Source organism: Dermacentor variabilis, chromosome 4 (assembly GCF_050947875.1).
Source record: "Dermacentor variabilis isolate Ectoservices chromosome 4, ASM5094787v1, whole genome shotgun sequence".
Taxonomy (NCBI): Eukaryota; Metazoa; Arthropoda; class Arachnida; order Ixodida; family Ixodidae; genus Dermacentor; species Dermacentor variabilis.
Window position 1 is genome coordinate 34,501,001 of NC_134571.1, and position 23,687 is coordinate 34,524,687.

General features: G+C 43.4%; 1 protein-coding gene across 1 annotated transcript in view; it reads right to left on the reverse strand.

Annotated features, from left to right (window-relative positions):
• Positions 1 to 258: 258 nt before the first annotated feature.
• ais (DExD-box helicase 52) overlaps positions 259 to 23,687 on the reverse strand; it is a 32,889-nt gene continuing 9,460 nt past the window's right edge. The window contains exons 6-12 of the mRNA XM_075688634.1: positions 22,560 to 22,770; positions 20,775 to 20,841; positions 18,277 to 18,489; positions 16,516 to 16,606; positions 6,329 to 6,605; positions 4,461 to 4,608; positions 259 to 412 (exon numbers count right to left, since the gene is read on the reverse strand). Coding sequence (XP_075544749.1) covers positions 295 to 412; positions 4,461 to 4,608; positions 6,329 to 6,605; positions 16,516 to 16,606; positions 18,277 to 18,489; positions 20,775 to 20,841; positions 22,560 to 22,770 — 1,125 coding nt within the window. The 3' untranslated portion in view covers positions 259 to 294. The remainder of the gene's footprint in view (positions 413 to 4,460; positions 4,609 to 6,328; positions 6,606 to 16,515; positions 16,607 to 18,276; positions 18,490 to 20,774; positions 20,842 to 22,559; positions 22,771 to 23,687) is intronic.

Below are 23,687 nucleotides of genomic sequence, written 5' to 3' on the forward strand. Positions count from 1 at the left end.
TCTCTGCCAAGACCGATGTGCTTTTGACTTTCCCGTTTATCATTAGTGCAGCCATGTGGCATCTTCTATCTTCATGAAGGTGACTTTCACATATAAAACGGTGCACCTACATACGAAACAAAAACAAGACACACTGCCAAATATTTTAGAAAAAAAAATATGGCTTATAAATTGGAAAATATGGTATACAGACGCGCTTTGCACTTGTTCAGGCGTAGCGGCCCATCATATTAGAAAGAAGTGCATTCTAGACATGAACACAAGGTAACAAATTCTCTTTAATAATAATGAAACTCAAGATGTGTTGCTACTTGATGCTCTGTTTGCACGACGCATCTTCTTCTTCTTGAAGTCTGGTGGGATGGTTGAAATAGGCTCACGTTCAGCAACCAGTTGGTGCCTCACTCGTTGCCTGAAAAAGAATGCCACATTGAAGCTCCTTCAATGACAAAGCTAAAGTGTTTCATGCAGTATCATTTGCAGTGGCACGCAAACATCCTGCCTATATCTGATGGCTAGCAGTGTTAAATAGTGAAATTTCAGAATTGACCATAAATATTAGAGAAAGATGACCCCGGAATATCAACTTAAATATTGAATAGCACTTTCTCATTTCTGAAGCAACATCAATAACGAAGTTTGCCTGGAGCCTGTTTGGCAAAATTGGAAATTGGACTTTTATGAATTGGCACAGGCGTGTACGACCGTTCACAATTAGACATTCTAATAGCAGAGGAACTTGTAAATGATAAACAACTGCTTTCGATTAACTACAGTGCCATGGAAATGACAGCAGTAAAACAAGGGAACAGCTGATGTTATCAGGTGCATACACAATATTGCGTTCCCTGAAGGAGAGAAGTGTGACACATATACTACAGCACTGCACATTATATTGAAGGGACGTTAACATGGTGAGATTGGCCAAATAATAAATTGTAACAAATTTCTTTCACAGGCTTCCTTTAAAAGTGAGCCATTCTCATTGGTTGACTGGCCATTATTGAGCAAATCAGCCCCGTATGTTTTCTAAGGAACTGGTGGGCCCTGCTCAACAATCACAGGCTATCTACAGCAGAATAATTTGGAACAGTCATCACATATATCGTTCTGTCTCCGTCAAGACTCCAGTAAATGTTTCTATGTGTTATATATTCAAAAGAAATGTACACGTATTCAACAACTTCAAATTGTGAATTCTCACATCAAATATGAATATAATAATTCAATTAAATTCTGGGCTTTCATGCACCAGAACCAGAATCCGATCATAAGGCTTGCATAATGGGGGGTTTTGGATTAATTCTGACCATTTTTTTTTACGCGCACCCAATGCACAGTACAGGGGCAGTTTTGAATTACACACCCATCAGAATGTGGCCACTGCAGTTAGGATTTTTGGTGACCGTGGCCGGAGCTCAACAGAGCAAGCAAATAGAGTATAACTGATTTCTGTTAATTCGACCCTGACGCTGCCGACAAAATTGGTTAAATTACACAAGAGGCAGAGAAAACACCAAAACACGCCACTGATTCATTTGGCAGCATTTGCCACTTCTAACATCCATGTCCCCGAATTGAACACGCACACACTTTTTATGGGTTCAAAGAAAAAAGAAAACAACGTAAAATGACATCAGAGCTCCTAAATAAAGTAGAAATCGAATGCCTCCGACTTAGACAAAAGAAATCATCACTCCCAGACAGCACTTTATCGCCCCTTATGAAGAACCACAACATGCCGTCCTCGTATTTGATATTCTGCATTTATTAAATGACTGTGCAACTGCAAATGGGATGGTGGTCCACGCCTACATTAGCCACTTTGCTAGTCCGTCCTGCGACGCAAGCAATTCTCTGGCACACCAAAAACATGAGATGCGACCTGTTGCCGCGAGCTTATTATGTAAAATAACTTATAATTTCAATGTTTTGTAATCAAAGTGAAAGTGTCGAGCTGTGGTCATGCAATGCACGAACTCATTCCGTCACCATTATGGTTGCCATTTTGTGATGGCAATGGCGATGATGGTGGCTTGGCTGGCTCTGAGGGTAGGCTGTCGAGAATGCAGTTCTTGTTTTGTATCAGATGGCACCTCCTTAGCAATTTTCCGACAAATTTTCTTGGGGGTGAAAAAAAAACCTTCACGCCAGAATTGGGCAAATACTATAATATAGTCGACTCACAATTTGACTCCGGTTAATTCAATTTTTTGTTTATTTAGACTCTGGCAGAAGGTCCTGGTCGGTGCGCATGCATTTCTATGGGCCAAAACTTTCATTATTACAATCCTAAAATTGGCTTTCGCCAGGTAATTAAAACTTGACCAGTCAGTACGCATGTGCTTGACCCCTATGGTGACCCCAATAGTGAACTCCTTAGTGGCAGCATCTGTCTCGGCGGAGCTTAGGGGACAGTGAATGCATCAAACACGCATCATCTCACACTGAAATCCTGACCTGCGAAAATTTTCAAGCAATAACTGCAGCTCACAATGTCTGATTATGGTGTTTATCCGATTCTAACGGCGCGGATTTTTTTCGCCAGAAGCTTGAACAGAAAAGTAAAGCCAGTTCCACGCAGTGAAAGCTGTCAAAACAGCGAAGCTGGCGGTTGTTTTCTCAAGTTTGAACTCGTGTTTAGCGCGATTTTCACAAAAGTCTCTTGTCTCGTTGTTTTGCTAGATTTGAGCTTAGGTTCCAGATTGCGCACACTCTTTAGTCGCATGAGGCTGTGGTCAAACCGCAGTCTATTACACACATTGCAGTCGTGGCCACACTCACGGTTGAGGAATTCCCTCTTGAACCATCCATCAGCACCCTCCATAGGAGGAATCTCTATGCATCGACGTCTCTGCTCGGCCTCCTACTCTCGAAGTTGGGGGTTAACTTGCCTCTGCTGGCGCTCGGCTTGGGTTGGCTTCTCTTGAAAGTGGGGGTTGACTTGCTTCCACTGGCACTTGGCTTGGGCTTCCCATTCTCTATCCTCTGGGGTGCAGTCTAGGTGGGCTGATGGCTTGTAGCTTTGTGTGCGCTGTGTTCTCACTGCTCAGTTTGCATGGAAGCGATAGACGACGCGAAGGGCACTTCGCGCGTTGCTGCTGAAGTGATTCCTCACGCCAGTGTCTTGACACCAAGCGTCCACGGTCGTAGAGTGTGACGTGTTCATGTTTGCCTGTGCACACTGACACCATGCTCGTGAATTTAGTCAGCAAATGTTTGAAAGGAGGCGTTCTGCTCCACTGGCTGCTGCATGTGGTGCAGCCGTGCGAACCCTGTCTTGAATGCGATTTGCAATGTGGACAGTCTAGGCACACTGAAGGCCGATAGCTTTGTATGAGCTATAGCACCCATACGCTTGCACGTCACCCGACCCCGGGCCTCCGGGCGCAACATATCAATGCACCCTAGCCTCCAGGATTGGTAGCGGTGGCAGTCACTCCGAATGTTCGTCTTAACCAAAGTGAATGTCTGAGACGGTTCGTCATTCGGCAGATTTTTTTTTTTTTTGCATTGAGTCTATGCAAAACAAAACAAACGTTTCCATGTTGTATGTTATATGTGAGAATTCGGCTTTACTGAGTTTGTCTTAACAAGAGTTCACTATATTCAAGCACCTACTGACAAGCAAAGGACAGGCTTGGCCCTGCAACCATTTCATTTGATACGATGGTGTTTTGGCTTATGTTCACCTTGTGCCTAAGACAAAGTGGAGTCTGGCAATGTGAGCTCGTGCATAAGTGTGGGGACTGGCACGTTTGGTGTACCGCAGCCACAGAGCTCACATTGCAACCTGCTTCCTATGTATGCTATCTCACATAACCATCACTGTTGCTAAAATTCCCTCTGCAATGTTTGCCAAAATTGTTCTCCATAAAACAGGAGAAATGCAGATGTTTTGCAGCACTGTGAAAGCATCTCCTCTCTGTTGTGCGCCTTTTACAAGATAAGATTTTCGGTACACTCAAATAAGACATTGATGTCAAGGTGATAGTGCTGTGAATGTGGCTTGGGAGTCCTCATGACACCCCAATGTGGTTGGTTATATACATAATTATTGAAGTCACCATATTCTTACATGCTACTTAACTGCTTATCAGCCTGCTTTATACATATTCCATTTGTTGTTTACAGGATGAAATTTTATATTAATTGCTCACCAAAATAACTGTTCAGCTATGAGGGATGCTGTGTGCGAGGCTTGGGATTAATTTGAAGCATTTGGTTTCTTTAACAATTGCCAAAGCCTCAATACACAAGTGTTTTTGCATTTCACTTTCATTGAAACGTGGCTGCTACAGTCAGTAATTGAACCCAGGACTGCACACTCAGCAGTAGTTCACCATAGCCATTTGGACAGTCATGGGTTGGGATAAAATTTGAAAAATTCATCATTTAAATATATGTGCATGCTTTTTGAAGAAAAAGAAAGGTATACTATATTAGGTTTTGGAACTAACTTTGGATTGCTTCCGAGGAGGTAATCTGGCAAAGGCTGTCCAGCTTCGCGAAGGAGGTGCACAATGCTCTTCAAGCGGCCCTCTATTACGTCATCTTCTGTGAAGAAGGTGATCGCCTTGCCTGGGTGACCGGCACGGCCCGTTCGACCTGCACAAATGGAGCAGATTGACAAAATTTTTTACAACAGCAAATCTCTGAGCAGAAAGCGAGTCAGAAGCCAGGTAAAATTGTTCGACAGGGACAGACAGACAACACACACATACACACACAAAAACAAAAAGCTCTGTAAATTGAATCATGAACTTTGAATGAGAAGGCACTTTAATATGGCTGTGCAGTGAAGTTCAATACAATGCAACTGGTCTTCACACTGCCAGAAGTTTTGTTTTTGAACCAGTAGCAATGAGATTGTGACATGAAGTTCACTTGACTTCAAATTAAAAGGCGATGACTGTTTGTTCTATCCATCATAGCTTGTAGCTAGGGGTGTGCGAATATCAAATTTTCCATTTCTAAGCGAATTCAAATAATGAAAACGAAGTGTGAATCAAACAGAATATTTTTCGGATATGAATACTATTGGTTTTGCAAGAATGAAATTTTTTTCGCCAACCAGAGGTACGGTGAAAAAAATTATTGCACTGCAAATAATGTACATGAAAATTGTGCTTGTCATGAAGGAAGGATAGCTGCTGGGCATGTTCGGGGAGCAGCAATCGCCCTCCTTTATGTCACAACTCCTACACACACCGAAAAAGCTGCTCATTGGACACACTAGTGTCTGGAATCAGCGGGTATCTGTTTGCAAGCTGAGCCAGCAGTGGGCACCAGGCTCACACCATCACTCACATGGATATTCCTTTTGGCCCAAAATTTCATGCTGCACATATATTTAAACTTGTTCTTGCGGCAGTGAAAATTGTTCCCACAAGCAAGTGAAAATTTCTGTTGGTTGATGAGCTTTTCAAAGTCTTTCGACTGTGCTGACATGGAAGGAGCCTCTTCAGAAGCTTTTGTTGTTGAAGACATACCTGGGTTTCTTGGTTTTTAAATTTTCCCCCTTCTTCTAAACCCAGGTTATTAATCAACTGTGGCATGGAATTATCCTGAGGGTACTCAACTATTCTAGAACGAGGGTCTAAAGACATTGCCAAGTTTGCTACTTGGTCACATTTATAGTTTGGAAACCATGTTTTTAGGCACTTAGCCAGTTTAGTAGCAGATACAGAGATCTAGAGATACAGAGTAGCAGATACAGAGATACAACTGGCGGCTGGTGTTGTCCAGATGAATGAACAGGCAGCACAATGTGGGTACTTGAGCTGATTGTGTTGGATAGCCATAAGCACCAGAAGAAGCACTGTGATAGTGGCACATTCTTGCTTTTGGTAGGCTTCACTGCTCGGCAATTATGCTTCACCGCAATACAGTCTGTATTCTTTGCCGCATAACATGACTATACTGCAAGGAGCTGAGTTAAAGAACTGACATTAGCAATTTTCAGGTGTTCGAATATTTTAAATAGTAAAAGTGTCTTTCTAATCAAACATTCGAAGTTTCAAATATTTGCATGCCGCTATTTATAACACCAGTTAAACTTTTCCTATTTTCTGTTTTCCATTTTGTTATTCTCCCCCCAAAAATCTCACTGAACTTCTGAGTGCGCATGCCAGATCCCCAAGTACGTTTCTTCTATACCATTAATACATTAGACAAAGAATGCATGTTTAATCTGTCAAGCTAATACAAATGCATGTGTGTGAATATCCGAGTTCTGCTGCAAGTATATTCTATCATAACTTCTCTTTTACATACTTGACCTCTATATGGGTGACTAAAAAGTGTTCAGCATTCAAATGCTACACACCAATGCGGTGAACATATGACACGACCGATGGCGGCACATCATAGTTGATGACAAGACCCACGCCTTGGAAGTCTAGACCACGTGCCAGGACCTCGGTGCAAATGAGCACCCAGACCTGACCCGAGCGGAAAGCCCGCACAACACGATCACGCTGCGCCTGCGTTCGTTCAGCGTGGATCACATCCACATTGATGCCGTCGTAGACAAGCTCTGCGAAGAGTTCCTTGGCTCGCTGTTTGCTCTGTACAAACACCAGCACAGGTGGTTGCAGCTGGCCCTGCACACAGGTAAAGTGAAATAAGTTAATATATTTGATCAAACATAATGCACAAATGTATATTTTATAAATGGACACTCTAGGCAAATTTTTCCTGTTCCACATAAAATCCAAGTGACATAAGAATGAATGGTCTGCGCAACATATGCTGCAGCTGCAAGGGAATCATGCAAGGTTGAGCCAAGAAGGAACATGGCTTGATGTGCACAGTCATCCAGCTTGCTCAATGTTGGAGGTGACATGATCAAGCGCGTGATTTTCCTGCTGCAGCCTGGCAGCTGCTTCTCATGGCTGTCTGCGTTCCAAAATGCAGTAGGCTCAGCCACCAGGCAACTAAGCAGTAAAGCCAGCCTTTAAAGGAGTCCTAAACCACCTTTCGGGCTTGGTGAAACAAAACAGTCTGCAGATAGCATATGTTGCCGTGAACATCTCAGTCAAATTTTGCAGTCGTGTGCCACGTGTAGAGCTTGTAAGCGGAGCGCGAAGTCACCATTTTCTGAAATGCTCTCTTTTCAACAGAAGCCTGCTGCTAATTCTTTTCTGGATGCTTTACTTCATAATATAGCAGATTCCCATCCGTGGCTGCTATTGGCCAATAGCTGACGTCAATCAAGGAGGGTATTTGGAAGGGTGATGGTTTGGGCTAGTTGGCTTTCCATTTTGGGCTTTGTAGTACAGAGCAAAGCGGGACAGGGGACATAGGAAAAAAGGAGGACAAGCACTTACTGCTAACTGAAAATTTTATTGTCTGATACAAGGTGTTATATCATTGCCACCGTTGAATTGGCTAGCATGGCACGTGAAGTATGCCTGTGCATGAGTATGCCATCCCTGGCCTTATCACAAAGGGAGATGGCATTCTTAGACAATGGCAGCACGAATAGTGAGCGGTGATGGCATCCTTATAATGTTTTTCATCTTTATTTTTTTCCTCTTTATTTTTCGTTTTTTACGTATATGTTTCTTATGTTGTTTTCCCTCTGTTTTTTGTATATAACACCTTGTATCAGATAAAAGAATTTTCAGTTGGCAGTAAGCGCTTCTCTTTTTTTCCTGTGTCCCCTGTCCCGCTTCGTGCTGTACCACATAGCCTAAAAGGGTATTTGGATGAGTGTGCTTCTTCCTACTGTTACTGCGTATATTTATTGATGCAGTTTAATAAACAGGCTGAACTAAGCGAAAATCTGCTTTCGAATATCTATAATAACTACATACTTCTGGAAGAAGCCAACTATGGCGTGCCCACGCTAAGCTGTGGCCTCCCGCATAGGAATTCAACATTGGCACCCTGCTTATCGGTGTTGTAGCCGTCGGGTCTCGCTAATTTAGACTAGTTTTGAACACTCAACTAGCCTTGAACCACTTAAGGTCAGACCACACGGATGCTTGCCAACGTGCGTTCACTTCTGCCTGCTCCTGGTTAGACACCTTGGTGGATTTTGCTTCGTGTTAAGTGTGATAGCACTTCAAAATGTGCAAGGTGGATGTGGCTACTATCCGTCGGTCAAGCTGGTTGGTGCAGGACAAAGCCGGTTTGCATCACGTTAGCACGACCTGACGTGTACGTGAACATGAGGGCGCACTCAAGCCCTGCCGTGCACAAAGCAAACACTGCGCATGTGCACTACAGTTGCATGTAGCTGCAGTCTCCTACGTAGCGTAGATACAGCGGCCACTGCGGGATACTGCAACGAGTTTGCTGGGCGAGCGCACTGCGGCTTGCTGAGGACAACCGCGTTTGGCTATGTTTGGCATGTTGTAGGTGCCAAAATCGAAATTAGTGCCATCTGCAAGAACATCCAAAATCAAATATGAACTGTGCACTACAGTGACATTAAACAGGCAGAGCTTTGTAAGCACGTCTTGCTCCACCGTAACCTTTGCAGTGCAAGACATTGAAGAAGGAACAGTAGCACAGTGAACGGGATCATACACTACCGTTGATTGCCGATAACTTTGCTTCTCCTGAACGCACCGAAGCACTTTTTGTGGCAAAATATTTCTGAAATAGTCTATCTTAACTTCAAATGCACTTCTTGACTTTAATAAAAAGTATTTCAGGGCCCCTTTAAATAGCGGGAGGTGTGAATCTGCAAACTCTGCCCCTGGTCCCCCAGTTAATCTTACCTACTTAAAGTAGGTAGGAACGCACGTTACGGAACGCACATTATCTGCGCTTGGCCGGCAGAGAAGGGGGGCTTTGTTCCGGCCACAAAGTGCTCCATGTATCAGTAAAGTGCCTGGTGTGGTCTCGTGCGGACGCCGGCCTCTCGGTGAGCGCATATTCTCCTCATCTTTTATAAAGTTCAATACTTACAAGCATTTGTCTTGCAAACCATACTTAGTTCAAGGGAATTTTCCACGTCTCAATAATCTCTCTCGTCGTATTCGAGTGCTGAATGCCATGTTATTGGTTGTTAACGAAACTTTCTCTCAAGTCTCTAAATTTATTAAGGCAGTTTGTCGTGTGCGTATCATGGCCACGCACGTTTATATCTCCTTCAGTTTCTCTACCGCGGGTGCGCATTAAGACCACGGCGCTGCAATTATGCTTCAGAAACTTTCCTTTCTTCTTCTCCTCCCTTAAACTCGTTCTCTTAACTACTACACGCAGAGACAAAGCAACAGCGCTCGCATTCGATCCCATAGATGAGATGAATATATATATATATATATATATATAGAAAATTCTCAGTCATAGCACTCATAGTACAGTCCTCTGGGCCGTTCTCTTTTCGAAAGTAATCTTATTAGGGTTATTATAATTACACGAAGGTATCTCGCCCTCGTGAGCAGCAGTCCTTGAGATAGTTACTCGGGCTAGCTTCCCACGCTAAGCGTGCCGCGTTCGCCTAGCATGTGATCAAGCTTTTCCTAGTCTCTAAAGCCGCTCCAGTTCGCTCTTATTCACGGGCGGCCATTTTTCCAAGAAAGTATGCCTTCCAACCACTCGAAATCAGCAAAAATCGACCATCGCGGCCACCATCAGTCCCTTTCCACGTAAGTATGAGGCTCTGGACAGCAGCTATGGTGCTTCAAAGTAACCTGGGGCCTGACGGACCAACCGACTGAGCTATCTCTCCGGGCAACATACAAGGGTCACGAGTTCAAATCACCTGTTCTCTTCCTTTTTTTGTTTTCCTTCTTTTTTTTCTTTTTCGTCCCCCCTTTTTAATATGTCTCTTCTTTTAGTTTATCGCTGTACGAGGACCCTCCTCACACACACACACACGCACGCACGCGCACGCACGTGCACACACACACACACACACAATCTCCTCTATTATGTATGGCCACACATGTGCAGGTCATAAATACCAGGTTCTCTAGTTGAGTGCCATCTGTGCGGTATAACTGAGCTCAGATTGGTCCACCTTGACTGATCAAATAAGGCACCACTGTAGGTTAAATGAGGTGTACAACTCCTACGGGTTCGGTAGAGTATCCACCTCACGTGCAAGAGGACCGTGGTTCGAATCCCGGTGCCACGCAATTCTCCACCGAAAAAAAAAAAACGTGTGTTGAGAAAATTGCACAAACAGGCCTGAAGTGCGGCCTGATCCCGGTGACCAGAACCGGTAATGCACTCTCTCACCAGAGCAGGATTGGCCACCCTGGTGCAGTACTTGGCCAAAACCTCCTATATGAATACAACCATCAAACTCCGGCCCTCAGTCCCCAGCAGCCGCGAAGCAAGTGACCACAGCGGCGGTCAGATCTGTGACACAGCAGAGGGTGCTAAGAATCCCTGGCTCCGGCCAGGCCGCCATTGGAATCTGAACCTGGCAACGTAGTGAGGCGAATCTAGCAGTGTTATTGGAGGAATTAGAGGGTAGTAAATGGGATATAATAGGGCTCAGTGAGGTTAGGAGGACAAAAGAAGCATATACAGTGCTAAAAAGCGGGCACGTACTGTGCTACCGGGGCTTAGCGGAGAGACGAGAACTAGGAGTCGGATTCCTGATTAATAAGGATATAGCTGGTAACATACAGGAATTCTATAGCATTAACGAGAGGGTGGCAGGTTTTGTTGTGAAACTTAATAAGAGGTACAAATTGAAGGTAGTATAGGTCTACGCCCCTACATTCCCTACAGTCATGATGACCAGGAAGTCGAAAGCTTTTATGAAGACGTGGAATCGGCGATGGGTAAAGTTGAAACAAAATACACTATACTGATCGGCGACTTCAATGCCAGGGTAGGCAAGAAGCAGGCTGGAGACAAGTCAGTGGGGGAATATGACGTAGGCTCTAGGAATAGCAGGGGAGAGTTATTAGTAGAGTTTGCAGAACAGAATAATATGCGGATAATGAATACCCTTTTCCGCAAGCTGGTTAGCCGAAAGTGGACGTGGAGGAGCCCAAATGATGAGACTAGAAATGAAATCGACTTCATAGTCTGCGCTAACCCTGGCATCATACAAGATGTAGACGTGCTCGGCAATGTGCGCTGCAGTGACCATAGGATGGTAAGAACTCGAATTAGCCTAGACTTGAGGAAGAAACGGAAGAAACTGGTACATAAGAAGCCAATCAATGAGTTAGCAGTAAGAGGGAAACTAGAGGAATTCCGGATCAAGCTACAGAACAGGTATTCGGCTTTAGCTCAGGAAGAGGACCTTAGTGTTGAAGCAATGAACGACAATCTTGTGGGCATCATTAAGGAGTGTGCAATAGAAGTCGGTGGTAACTACGTTGGACAGGATACCAGTAAGCTATCGCAGGAGACAGAAGATCTGATCAAGAAACGCCAATGTATGAAACCCTCTAACCTACAGCTAGAATAGAACTGGCTGAACTTTCCAAGTTAATCAACAAGCGTAAGACAGCTGACATAAGGAACTATAATATGGATAGAATTGGACATGCTCTCAGGAACGGAGGAAGCCTAAAAGCAGTGAAGAAAACTAGGAATAGGCAAGAATCAAACGTATGCGTTAAGAGATCAAAGCTGGCAATATCGTTACTAATATGGATGAGATAGTTCAAGTGGCTGAGGAGTTCTATAGAGATTTATACAGTACCAGTAGCACCCACGACGATAATATGAGAGAGAATAGTCTAGAGGAACTTGAAATCCCAAAAAGTAATGCCGGAAGAAGTAAAGAATGCCTTGGGATCTATGCAAAGGGGGAAGGCAGTTGTGGAGGATCAGGTAACAGCAGATTTGTTGAAGGATGGTGGGAACATTGTCCTAGAAAGACTGGCCACCCTATATACACAATGCCTCATGACCTCGAATGTACCGGAATCTTGGAAGAAGGCTAACATAATCCTAATCCATAAGAAAGGGGATGCCAAAGACTTGAAAAATTATAGACCGAACAGCTTACTGTCAGTCGCCTAAAAAAGTATTTACTAAGGTAATCGCAAATGGAATCAGGAACACCTTAGATTTCTGTCAACCAAAGAACCAGGCAGGATTCTGTAAAGGCTACTCAACACTAGACCATATTCACACTATCAATCAGGTGATAGAGAAATGTGCAGAATACAACCAACCCTTATGCATAGCTTTTCATTGATTATGAAAAAGCGTCTGATTCAGTCGAAACCTCAGCAGTCACGGAGGCATTACGGAATCAGGGTGTAGATGACCCATATGTAAAAAATACTGGAAATATCTATAACCGCTCCACAGCCACCGTAGTCCTCCATAAAGAAAGCAACAAAATCCCAATAAAGAAAGGCATCAGACAGAGAGATACGATCTCTCCAATGCTAATCACAGCATGTTTGCAGGAGGTATTCAGTGACCTGGAGTGGGAAGAATTGGGGATAAAAGTTGATGGAGAATACCTTAGCAACTTGCGATTCGCTGATGATATTGCCTTGCTTAGTAACTCAGGAGACCAATTGCAATGCATGCTCACTGACCTGGAGAGGCAAAGCAGAAGGGTGGGTCTGAAAATTTAATCTGCAGAAAGCTAAAGTAATGTTTAACAGTCTCGGAAGACAACAGCAGTTTACGATAGGTAGCGAGGCCCTGGAAGTGGTAAGGGAATCCATCTACTTAAGGCAGGTAGTGACCACCTATCCGGATCATGAGACTGAAATAACCAGAAGAATAAGAATGGGCTGGGGGCGCGTTTGGCAGGCATTCTCAAATCATGAACAGCAGGTTGCCATTATCCCTCAAGAGAAAAGTGTATAACAGCTGTGTCTTACCAGTACTCATGTATGGGGCAGAAACCTGGAGGCTTACGAAAAGGGTTCTGCTGAAATTGAGGACGACGCAACGAGCTATGGAAAGAAGAATGATGGGTGTAATGTCAACGGATAAGAAAAGAGCAGATTGGATGAAGGAACCGCGGGTAAATGACATCTTAGTTGAAATCAAGAAAAAAAGAAATGGACATGGGCCGGACATGTAATGAGGAGGGAAGATAACCGATGGTCATTAAGGGTTACGGACTGTATTCCAAGGGAAGGGAAGCATAGCAGGGACGGCAAAAAGTTAGGTGCGTGGATGAGATTAAGAAGTTTGCAGGGACAACATGGCCACAATTAGTACATGACCGGGGTAGTTGGAGAAGTATGGGAGAGGCCTTTGCCCTGCAGTGGGCGTAACCAGGCTGACGATGATGATGACTTAATGTTTCACAGGGCCTATAAAGTCTCACGAAGAATTGCTTTGATACCGATAAACATTATACGCACTAAGCGCTCTCTCTTCTCATCCCTATATGTATCCTATTCCCCAGTGTAGTGTAGCAAACCGGACGTGTGTCTGGTTAACCTTCCTGCCTTTCCTCTCTTCTATTTCTCTCTGTTTCTCTAAAGCAATAACCTGATGTGACCATAATGGTGAGCATTTGAGCATTGTGGGACAGTGCAGTTCAACATGAGTGAACACTGTGTTTAACCCTTTGACTGCCAGGATTTTTTTTAGAGTGCAATTATTAGGTGCCCCTTCTTGCGGCGAGCGTCGGGGTCAACGTAACCATGTGAACGAGCACAGTGAAAGATTAAAGCAAATGGAAGCGGGGGTATGAAATACGCGAGGAGGAAAGCTACAACGGAACCATGGGGCAGAAAGTGGAGGAGGGTTTGGCGAAAGCATGAGAAGAAAACTGTAGTGCAGCGATGATGGCTACGAGATAGCGTCAGAGTAGCGCTCACTGTTTGGGAGGTCTGTTGGCGGCGGCTGTTGTGAATCGCACCCACGCATCACCCATGCGCTGGCTCTTGAGATCTACAGATTAGTGAGGCAATTGCGCCACGCTTTGCTTCATTTGAAACATGCCGCACGAGACAGATTATCCGCGCCAGCCAATATATCGCAAAATTAAAACAAGTATGGAGTTGTGCTCAAATTTTGCATTGGGGAGTATGGTACTCGTCAATGACTTTTTTTCCAACTTCCTAGTTCTTCCTTGTCGCTTTTTCAACAACCAGCTATGGGAGCATGGTCAAGAAATAAGAAAGAAACGCAGAAAAGCTTGTCTATTTGATAGCTTAATGTCACTGCTTGGAGTTGTGAGGCATGCTTATCAGTGAGGACCATTCTAGGTAGGAGTGTTAAGGCAACTTAAAGGTTTGTAAAGAAAGTTATCTTTTTATCAGAAAGAACAGCAGCCCACGCATTGCCAAGGGCTTTGTTTTGTTGTGCTTGACCCCATATAAATTCTTGAATACCTCACTAATATGCACACGTGTGATTGCGTGGTCTTCCTCAACATTTAGTTTTTTTTTTTTTGCGCTTGTGCAGGAAAAGGTATACTGCTTAACCAGAGATTCCTTCCTAGTAATGTAAGTTGACAATCCTCTTGTTCCTTTGTATATTTGCATTTCTAACAGTAGCACTAATTCACTTAATTAGGAGCACTGCTTTACATGAAGACATTAACAATGGAATCTGAAATTAGTGCAAGGTCAGTTAAATGGGAACACACTTATAAAGTGGTCAGTGGCCCAACTTATAGCAACAAACACATATAACAAACAGGAAGCATTACAGCATTAACTCAAAGTACACAAGCAAGCATTTACAGAATAATAATGTGACTAGCATACTTTGGCAACCTCACACACTTTCAAGGGACTATCTGCCCCTCTGCCTAACTGTTTTCTTATCAACTTGGGTCACTGGGTAGTCCATGGTCTAAGGCACTGGGCTGCTGTGCTGAGAGAACAGGGTTTGAAATCGTCAGGCCAACTTGTGTCAGTGGGTATGTGCCACTGTGTATGTGTCGCTCTTCAATGAACCTCTATGACGGCAACTTGGTTGACTGGGTATGTGCACCTTTCGAATGAAAAAAAAAAAAAATTCTCTGGCACTGGTTAGACAATACCAGGCAATCTTGTCTGGATATATATATATACACAGGTGCCACGTGCAGACTTTGTAGCAGCAGCGCTAAATGACACAGTAGTATGTTCAGTAGGAAGCGTGAGAAAGGAACCCGGCTGTATACATGCCTCATACATAATGTGTCTTTGTGGTGGCTATAGAGTATCGCTACATTGCTTTAATGCTAGCTACATTAGTGTCAACAGTCATAGTGAGATGGGTTCTGCCAGATTTTTTATAATAAAATTCCTAACTCTTAGGCTGCTTGCTAACACTTTCTTGTCTGCACCCATACCCATTGATAGCCCGCTATTGATGTTTTCAACTTATAATTTTGCCGTGTTCGGAGCGCTTTTGGACAGCTAGTGCCATCCAGTGCCTAAAAGAAGAATTGTTTTTCTAGCTTCGCTCTCGTTTTTCCTTTTTTCCCCTTGGGGGCACTTTAAAGCACCTTTTAGTCAGGCATGACGAGCGCTCCTATTCTTCTGGCATGGTGTCGACGTTGTGCGCAGCCGCCCTTCGGAAACGGCAACTTTTGAAAGATTCCGATGAGTCTGTGTCAGAATTTTTTGATGGTGGTAGCAGCACAGACTCGGAAGATGATTTTGATTAATAGGACTTCAGCCCAGACGACGAAAGTGCGTCAAATAGCCCTAGGATGTCAATAGGTATCCGACAGTGTGTTTAGTTCTCTACTACGAACTATTTCGTCACTGCCATGCTCAGACCTAAAGAAATCCGGCGTGTTCAAAAGGTCGCAGTTCTTGTCACAGGTTGTCAACATCGTTTGGGCAGGACTACTTGCCGGTGGTGGCACAAAGAGTGGAGTTTTGCATGAGAAGATGACCAGGAGTGGACCTCGGCATTGTGCTCCACCATGCCACGTGGCTGTTCATAAGAGCCGCCGCACGAGCATGATGGCCACTAGGACTAACATTTTCTTTTATATATAAAGAACTTTTACAGATAGAAAGCTTATCTTTGCGGCAATATTGTATATAGCCTTCTTGTGCAAAATGTGTGTTTCAAAATTTTTATTGTTCTCTTGGTGCCAAGCAACATAAATGTTTTTTCGGAACATTTTCATTTTCACTACAAATATTTTAATTAAATTATTTTTTTTTTCAAAGAATAGTTAACAAATCTTTGCTTGAAAATACTAATACCATCAGATAGGACATTCCTTCTACAAATTGATACCATACATTCTAATATCAAGCATTTGCTGTAGCAGTAAAATAATTGTTTGCAAGACTACCAAAAACTGCCTATTTTGCCCCGGAGAGGAAAGTGTTAAAGCATTAAATGAGGAGAAAGAGAGAGAAAACAAGTAATAAACTGTGCTATGGATCCTGAATGTCATTGCAGGCTGTGCAAAAATACACTTAACATTTTGTCACTATAAAATTGCTGCTGTTCCTGTCACAATTTCCGTCATGTGTCCCCAAAAGGGTCCCAAAGAAACACAAACGAGAAAGGATTTCCAATTTTTTGCATTCTATAAAGTTCGTTTGAAAGCAAGCTTTTAGCGGCATTACTGAACACAGCTTTTAGTTGTGCTGTGAAAAATAGCACAAATAACAATGATGCATCTTTCTACGAAGCAGAAAAACTAACCTCCTTGACAAGTCCACGAATAGCCAGAAGTTTTCCAGATTCGCTGCCCACAAACTGAAGTTTTTGGTCCACAAGGTCTGCAGCTGCATTCCTGTATGTAAAGGCAAAGCTTCATGATTCATGACTGCACTTGTTCGGTAAAAGGTCTTTTTCAGCATCGAGGATTTTTAAAGCTTGCTTACAATCATTCAGACGCTTCACTCAGTTCTTACGTGCTGAGAACATGAGGTACAATCAAATGGCATTAAAGGCGTAAACACAGAAATGCATCAGAGAAGATTAATACAGAGCTGATATTAAAAAGAAAAAAAAAATGACAGAGTGAGATTGTGATAACTTGTAATCTATAACCTGGTAAAAATTTCATTTTTGTACATATATGAGGAAAGCTAAAAAATATTCTAAGCATTGATTCTTGTGACATAAGGTGCTAGCTTCTGGTTATTGGAGAAATAATGAAGGTCAATGCTCCAGAGCACATTCACTCTAGAGAAATGAGGAAAAAAAATTTCTCAAAATTTTTTTTTTGAGCAAATGAATACTACAGTTAAACCTCAATATACCGAAGTTGGTAAAATCGGAAATTGCTTCGTTATATCGATATTTCGTTCTATTCAAATTCAACTTTTCATGCAAATAAGTACAGTTACCGATCAATGTTTCTTACTCGGAGTGGGGTCGCAGAATTTTCTGAATTGTCGGGCAATCGAAAAAAGCAAATATGAATGAGAAAACAATTCATTTTGATAAATTTGGGAGTCGGTGATGTATGATACGGTTTCATTCCACGTACGTCAGCAATATCTTTTTGGTGGTATGAATTAAATGAAGCCAGTCAAGCTTTCATGTGCACTCTGCCCATCTGCCTGCACTGAGACAACGCTATCAGGAAAAGCGCCGGCAGCGGACAGCGAATGCTTCGTCTGCCTCTTGCTCCAACGGGTCACCAAAACTCGAGATTACGCTACCTCCAATACTAAACACGCGGTAAGACAGCTTACATGGTACCATGCCGTCTCGGCACGTCCACTCTTTGGATACGCGGCAGGTTACCTCTAAAGCAGGGTGCGTGGCTGACAGCATATGCAGCCGCGCTTACCGCCATGTGCAGCCACGGCTGAGACGAGCAACAACTTACCCCCCCCCCCCACCGCCCCCTCGTGCGTGCTTGATTGCGTTACCATGAGCTCGCTCCCGTCCCCCTCTTTCTGTTTGCCCATTCGGAAAGGTGGCACCCTTGAAGCCACCATCTTTCATCTCTCACCCTCGCACACTTTCACTCGCACCTAAAGCACAAAGTGCGCGGGGCGCAATAGGATCTTATTGCACTTGGGCTTTATACGGAACATGATGCGGCTCTATTTCGGCGGTCACTCTTGTGGCACAGCACATGATTTGAGAGCTGCGTTTGCAAGCAGACGCTTGTAATTCAATCATGTGACCATCTGTGTCTGCGGAAGTTTTCATTTACTGTGTCGGCATTCGTTTGCTGTGGGAGTGAAATTTCGTTATATTTAAATGGCACACAAACACACTTATTTATATTGAGGTTCTAAATACATAGTGTTCTATGGACAAGAGGAGATGAAAAGTTAAATACTTCGTTATAGCGAGAATTTCATTATATATTGAAGTTCATTATATCGAGGTTTAACTGTCCTTGTAGACTACTTCGGTATTGTAGAAAATCCTGCGAGAAATAAGCTATGTATTATACTTTGTAGATCTGGCTTCTGTCTGGGGATGAGAATGGCTACGCACCGGATGCCCACGGTGAGCGAGAGGAAAGCGTCGAGGTGAAGTCTGCACCAGGCCTCTACTTGGTCTGTAGCTGTGGCACTGAACAAGGCTCGACGCATCAGTGGGCTTGCGCTGCATGCTTGGCAGACTTTGGCAAGCTGTTCGCGAAAGCCTCTTGCACCGCCCGCATTTTCAAACAGCTTGTCCGACTCATCCAGTATTAGCCACTCTACCCTGCAAAGGACCGCAAGGTAGCTGGGTTAGAAGACATGAGCCAGAGCTCCCACTAGCAACAGTGCTTCTTTGGCACATTCCCGTGGTCACTTTCCAGCGATCTTTCGGGGCAGTTTGATTGCTCTAAGAGCAGCTGAATGTTTGGCTGGGGCAGGCTTTCTCTGTCTCCAATCTCAAGAGAGCTCTGAATCGCTGCAAACAGAGGTGGAGCGTCATAGGAACCGGCCTAATCTACCATTAGGCCGGTTAATCCATGGTTTAGGGCAACAAATGCAAGAGCAGAGCCCTATAATACTAGTGGCTTCAGTGGCTGCCTTGATGGAACAGACAGTGTTGAAGCAACTTTACAAACAGTGTTGATGCAACTTTAGTGAATAACAGTATGGCAGTGGCAGTTACTGATTATGCCTTCAAAACATGGTATTTTCACAGGACTGCTTAATGCTGATAATTGTGAGCAATATTTTTACATGAACTTGAACTGCCCTTCTGGTTACTCTGGTAAGCATACCCACCCTTTTGCTTTCCATTCAAAAAGGGACCTTTTTAACAATTTTATATTGGCTGTATTTCAGACTACAATTAATGACAGGAACGGCTTATGTGAGCCAATATGTGGAAAAAAAAAACTACCAAATTTACTCATGTACTAAATGCAAGAACTTGTCCCAACAGACCACTGGATCTGCACGATGGTGTGCCTGAGACACCAAATGGGGGATGTCTGCAGCACACATGGTTTGCTTGTGGTATGCAAAGAAATGGGTAGCAGTTTGTGGCATGATGACCAAGGTGCACTACTAATCTGCAGGGATTTATATGCGCAGCACAGACTCGTCAGTTCTCTAATGTGCCTGCATATAAAGAATGATTTAAATATGAAAAATATAAAAGAACCTTGTGGGTCAAAAACTTTGATTGCTGTTTCGTGGTATAGAAAGCAATGGCCTGTAATGCAGGGTATATATCAATGCAACACGGCATTACCGTAGTTACTCAATTCTAATGTGCCCTCAATTGTAACGCACACCCGTTTTCTGTGACCAGAAATAAAGGAGAAAAAAAAGAAAAGATGCCCTCAATTGTAATGCGCACCCGTCTGCCGTGACCTATAGTACCACGCATTGAGTGTGATAGCAAATTAGTAGACACCTGTATGAAAGGTAAGGATAGTAGTTTGATCGGCAGTGTGAACTTATAAAGATTTGCTTACTAAATAAATTAACAAGCATGGTGTCCTGCACACAGAAGCAAACATGTACACGTCTCACTCAATGACCACGGAAACTCTTTGTCAAAAAGGCTGGAGTGAGGAAGTGCGGTAGCAGGAGCAAGCGAATTGACTTTTGTACGGCCTCTCGCTTCAATGTGAACTAAGCGACGAGAACACAGTGTGATGCGCCCGGATGCGTAGACTTTGTCTATATTGCAGGACGCTTTCAAGATAGGGGCCGCGTCGTACGCAGCATCCGCAGGAGTGGAGCGCTTCTCCTGTTTGTGCCAGTCACGCATGCAAGTTTCTGGAACTTCGAACGCCCATGATGTGGCCCGATTTCCGTCCGCCTCTGCGCATGTGATTGCTTTCCTTCTAATTGTGACACTGTAACAAACTCGGCGTGTTTTCGCAGTCACCACTTTCATGCTGATAGAGCAAATGCAGAAAATGGGAACACGGATGGTAGAATAAGCTAAGCCAATGGCTAAAAGCACAAGCACACGGTACTACAGCACATGGAGGAAGCTACAGCAGCTAGGCTCGAAGTGCGTACGAGGTGGCCACTTTAAAATGCCGGTGGCAATATCGTAGCGCAGATTTGGGGTCGTACTCGATTGTAACGCACACGCAATTTTTGGACCCATTTTACCGGAAAAAAAGTGCACGTTAGATTCGAGTAAACACAGTATTTGCTCAGTGGAGAGAGCCGCTGATAGTCTTCAAGTGCGTGCAGGCTAAGCGTGGTGATCATCGCTTTAATGTTTCAAGGGAAGAAGTGAGTGTGACTGATGAGGGTTACGAGAAAGGTTGTATAAGATAATCTATCTCCTGCTTTGCGGCTGCTGCAAAAGAGTCCCAAAGTTTTTTAACCCTTCTGAATTCTCACTGTGTACTGATGCTGAAGCAAAGGGCACAAAATGTTGCATTTTTTTCTGAACTCACTGCTGCACCTGTCTTAAACTTACACGTAATCTGTCAACTTTTTTTATTTTCTTTAATTTCTTTAACAGGAATACCACACCCTCTATGCATGCAAAGCCAGTGGAGCTGTACAAAGCATTAGGCTTACCTGTTAAGAGTGACAACTCCGCTGTCAGTCAGGCAAAGTAGCCGATTTGGTGTGCACACCAAGATATCTGCAAGGAGAGGGACAGTAAAAATCATGGTAAAAAGAGATACAAACATTACTTCAGTCAATTCTGACTTGCAGCGCAACTTTAAAAAAGACTTCAAACAACGCTGTCAATGAAATCAAATTTCCATTCGTAATACTGTACAAAACGGGCTTCCTGAAACTAAACAAAATGCCAAAGGATTAGCCCAACTTGCACGGAAAACTACAAAATATAAAAGCAGTTGGCATCACAGAGGCACAAATGAGATATGATTGGTCATATCATATCTGCTGATGAGTCTTTTTCTTTTTTTTTCTTTTTTTTTTTTTTTTTATACCCGCCGTGGTTGCTCAGTGGCTATGGTGTTAGGCTGCTGAGCACAAGGTCGCGGGATCGAATCCCGGCCACGGCGGCCGCATTTCGATGGGGGCGAAATGCGAAAACACCCGTGTACTTAGATTTAGGTGCACGTTAAAGAACCCCAGGTGGTCGAAATTTCCGGAGTCCTCCACTACGGCGTGCCTCATAATCAGAAAATGGTTTTGGCACGTAAAACCCCATAATTTAATTTTTAGTCTTCTTTTGAGAAAGCAGTCAATTTTCTCACTTCTGACTAGTACTTAGTACAACAACAAGACATTTTCAGTGAACATTATAAATACCCATTCTCATTACAATGAACTAAGGCATCATTAGCACTTTTGCTGCTAAAATCTGCTGCAGCAAAGCTGGAGATGCTATTACATGAACATTTTTATCAGTACAAAGGATTGACAAAAGATGCTTTTAGGAAACAGAATTCACAGGCGTAGTGTCAAATGCATTTTATTGCTCTTAAAGAAGCTTTTCGAACAAGACAGAATAAAGTCAAAATGAACACATGAATGAAAAGTCACCACGTGAGTGGTAAAAGCCTATGTGATAATCTTACCCTGTTTTGCCCTAGAATTTCAGCAAAAAGCACAATGTAAGTTAAGATAAATGGTCAACGTATTCAAGGTCTTAGAAGAGATAACATAATTAAAGCACACACTACCATACAAATAACGGATCCAGCTGCATTGTGACAGCGCAACAGTTGTGTTTTCTATTATCCATTACCTTCATGTTGAAGATGGTGCATAGCAGGTTTCAAAAAATGTGATGAGTAAGTTTCATTAATTCCTTGCTTCCATTAACGTGATCAAGCGTCCCAATACGATAAGTAGGGGGTAGACTTCACAAAGTTAGTCATTTATATTAAACTTGTAAAAGCCCTCTATGAAGAGAACTCAAGCAGAGGAATAAATAGAGGAACACGTGTTGTGCTTGTTCTACCTGTTCCTATGCTTGCGTCCTGTCTGCAGCATACTTTTGCAAGTTTGGCAAGTTTGACATACAAGTAGAGACGTCCAGAGTAGGGAGGTCAACAAATTTGATCTACAAGATTATGCAAACACAGACGAAGCATTAGGAAACTATATCAGCAGAAATGAAAGCTATTTTAGTATAAGCCTTGGTGTCAAAAACTTAACACACACAGAACCTATGATTCATATGCAAGTTAGTTCCTTGACTGCACCTCTCAAAGTTAATAGCTCAGTAATTCAGACACAAAGACCATCCGTGTGATTATGAAGTGGCAAACACGCTACTGCAGTACTACAAAAAGAGGTAGGTTTGTTTTACAATTACTGTAATGTAAGGCTTGAACTCGAAAAACAAGTGGTTAAGATAAAATAGAATGGATTGTGACTGACCCAACTTCCGTTGCGCCTTTGGGAGGCGCGACCGGGCAGATGAAAGGCTGCTGAGAAGATAGACGTGAAGCCCCGTGTCACGAATGAGCTGCAGACATTCACGGTAGGTCTGCCGTGCCAGCTCACGCGTTGGTGCCAGGATCACTGCCCGAAAGCCACCCTTCTGCTGATCATTGCCGTCCTTTTTGCCTTTGGCAACTGGTGGTGGTTTCTACAGTGCATGGGCAACCAGAGAAATTCAAACTCTTAAGCGAACAGTTCTTTTTAGAAGCTTTGGACAAAGAAAATAATGAGACTAAATGACAGGGCAATAGCACTGTAAGTACTCAAAACTAGGAAACATAAGTAAACCACAGTGAAACAGTCCGTCAGCTACTATACAGTTGCCAGCTCTAAAGTACAGTTACATCAAACTGCAAGTAGCTGATGCATCTATACTGTGTTAAAATAGGGTGTCAATGGAAGCACACATGTCAGGTGCCTAGGGTGACTTGTCTTAAAGGCCCCTAAACCACCTCTGACATTTTTTTACAGCTCTTAAATAAACACACACATTCTGTACAGCATACTGCAATGATTATCTCCTGTGAATACGGCAGCACTATGCACCGTGCATCATTCAGACATTGTGATGCCAGCAGGGTGCTGCACATGATTTCATCAGGGTATTAAAGCTGTGCTGTCAAGGGATGACAGCGTGAATATGAGGAGAGCCCGCTGTCTGTTGTGAGAATGGAGGGTGGCTTGCCCACTGCACGCCACTGAACTTTTTATGAAGCTTCTATTAAATCGGCGTCAAGTGGAGGGCGATTAGAGGTGGACAGTAGAAGAGTCTTTCTTCTGGTACGTTGACACAACCCATAGCTTTCGCTGCACTGCATGGAGTTGGTGAGAGTATATGTGGCAAGGAGGAATGAGAACCTATGTTCAGGGTAGCAAAAGTGAGGGAGAAATCATGCTGGCAGCATAGCCTTTCATCAGATGCCTGTAACTCTGCTATTACAGCATCATTTAAAGAAATTCTTGTGGCTAAATGTTTATCGAAAACTAGTACACAGCTGACACTATATAACAAGTTTTTCAGCTCAGAGTGGTTTATGGGCTTTTAGCATTATTCATAGCCACATT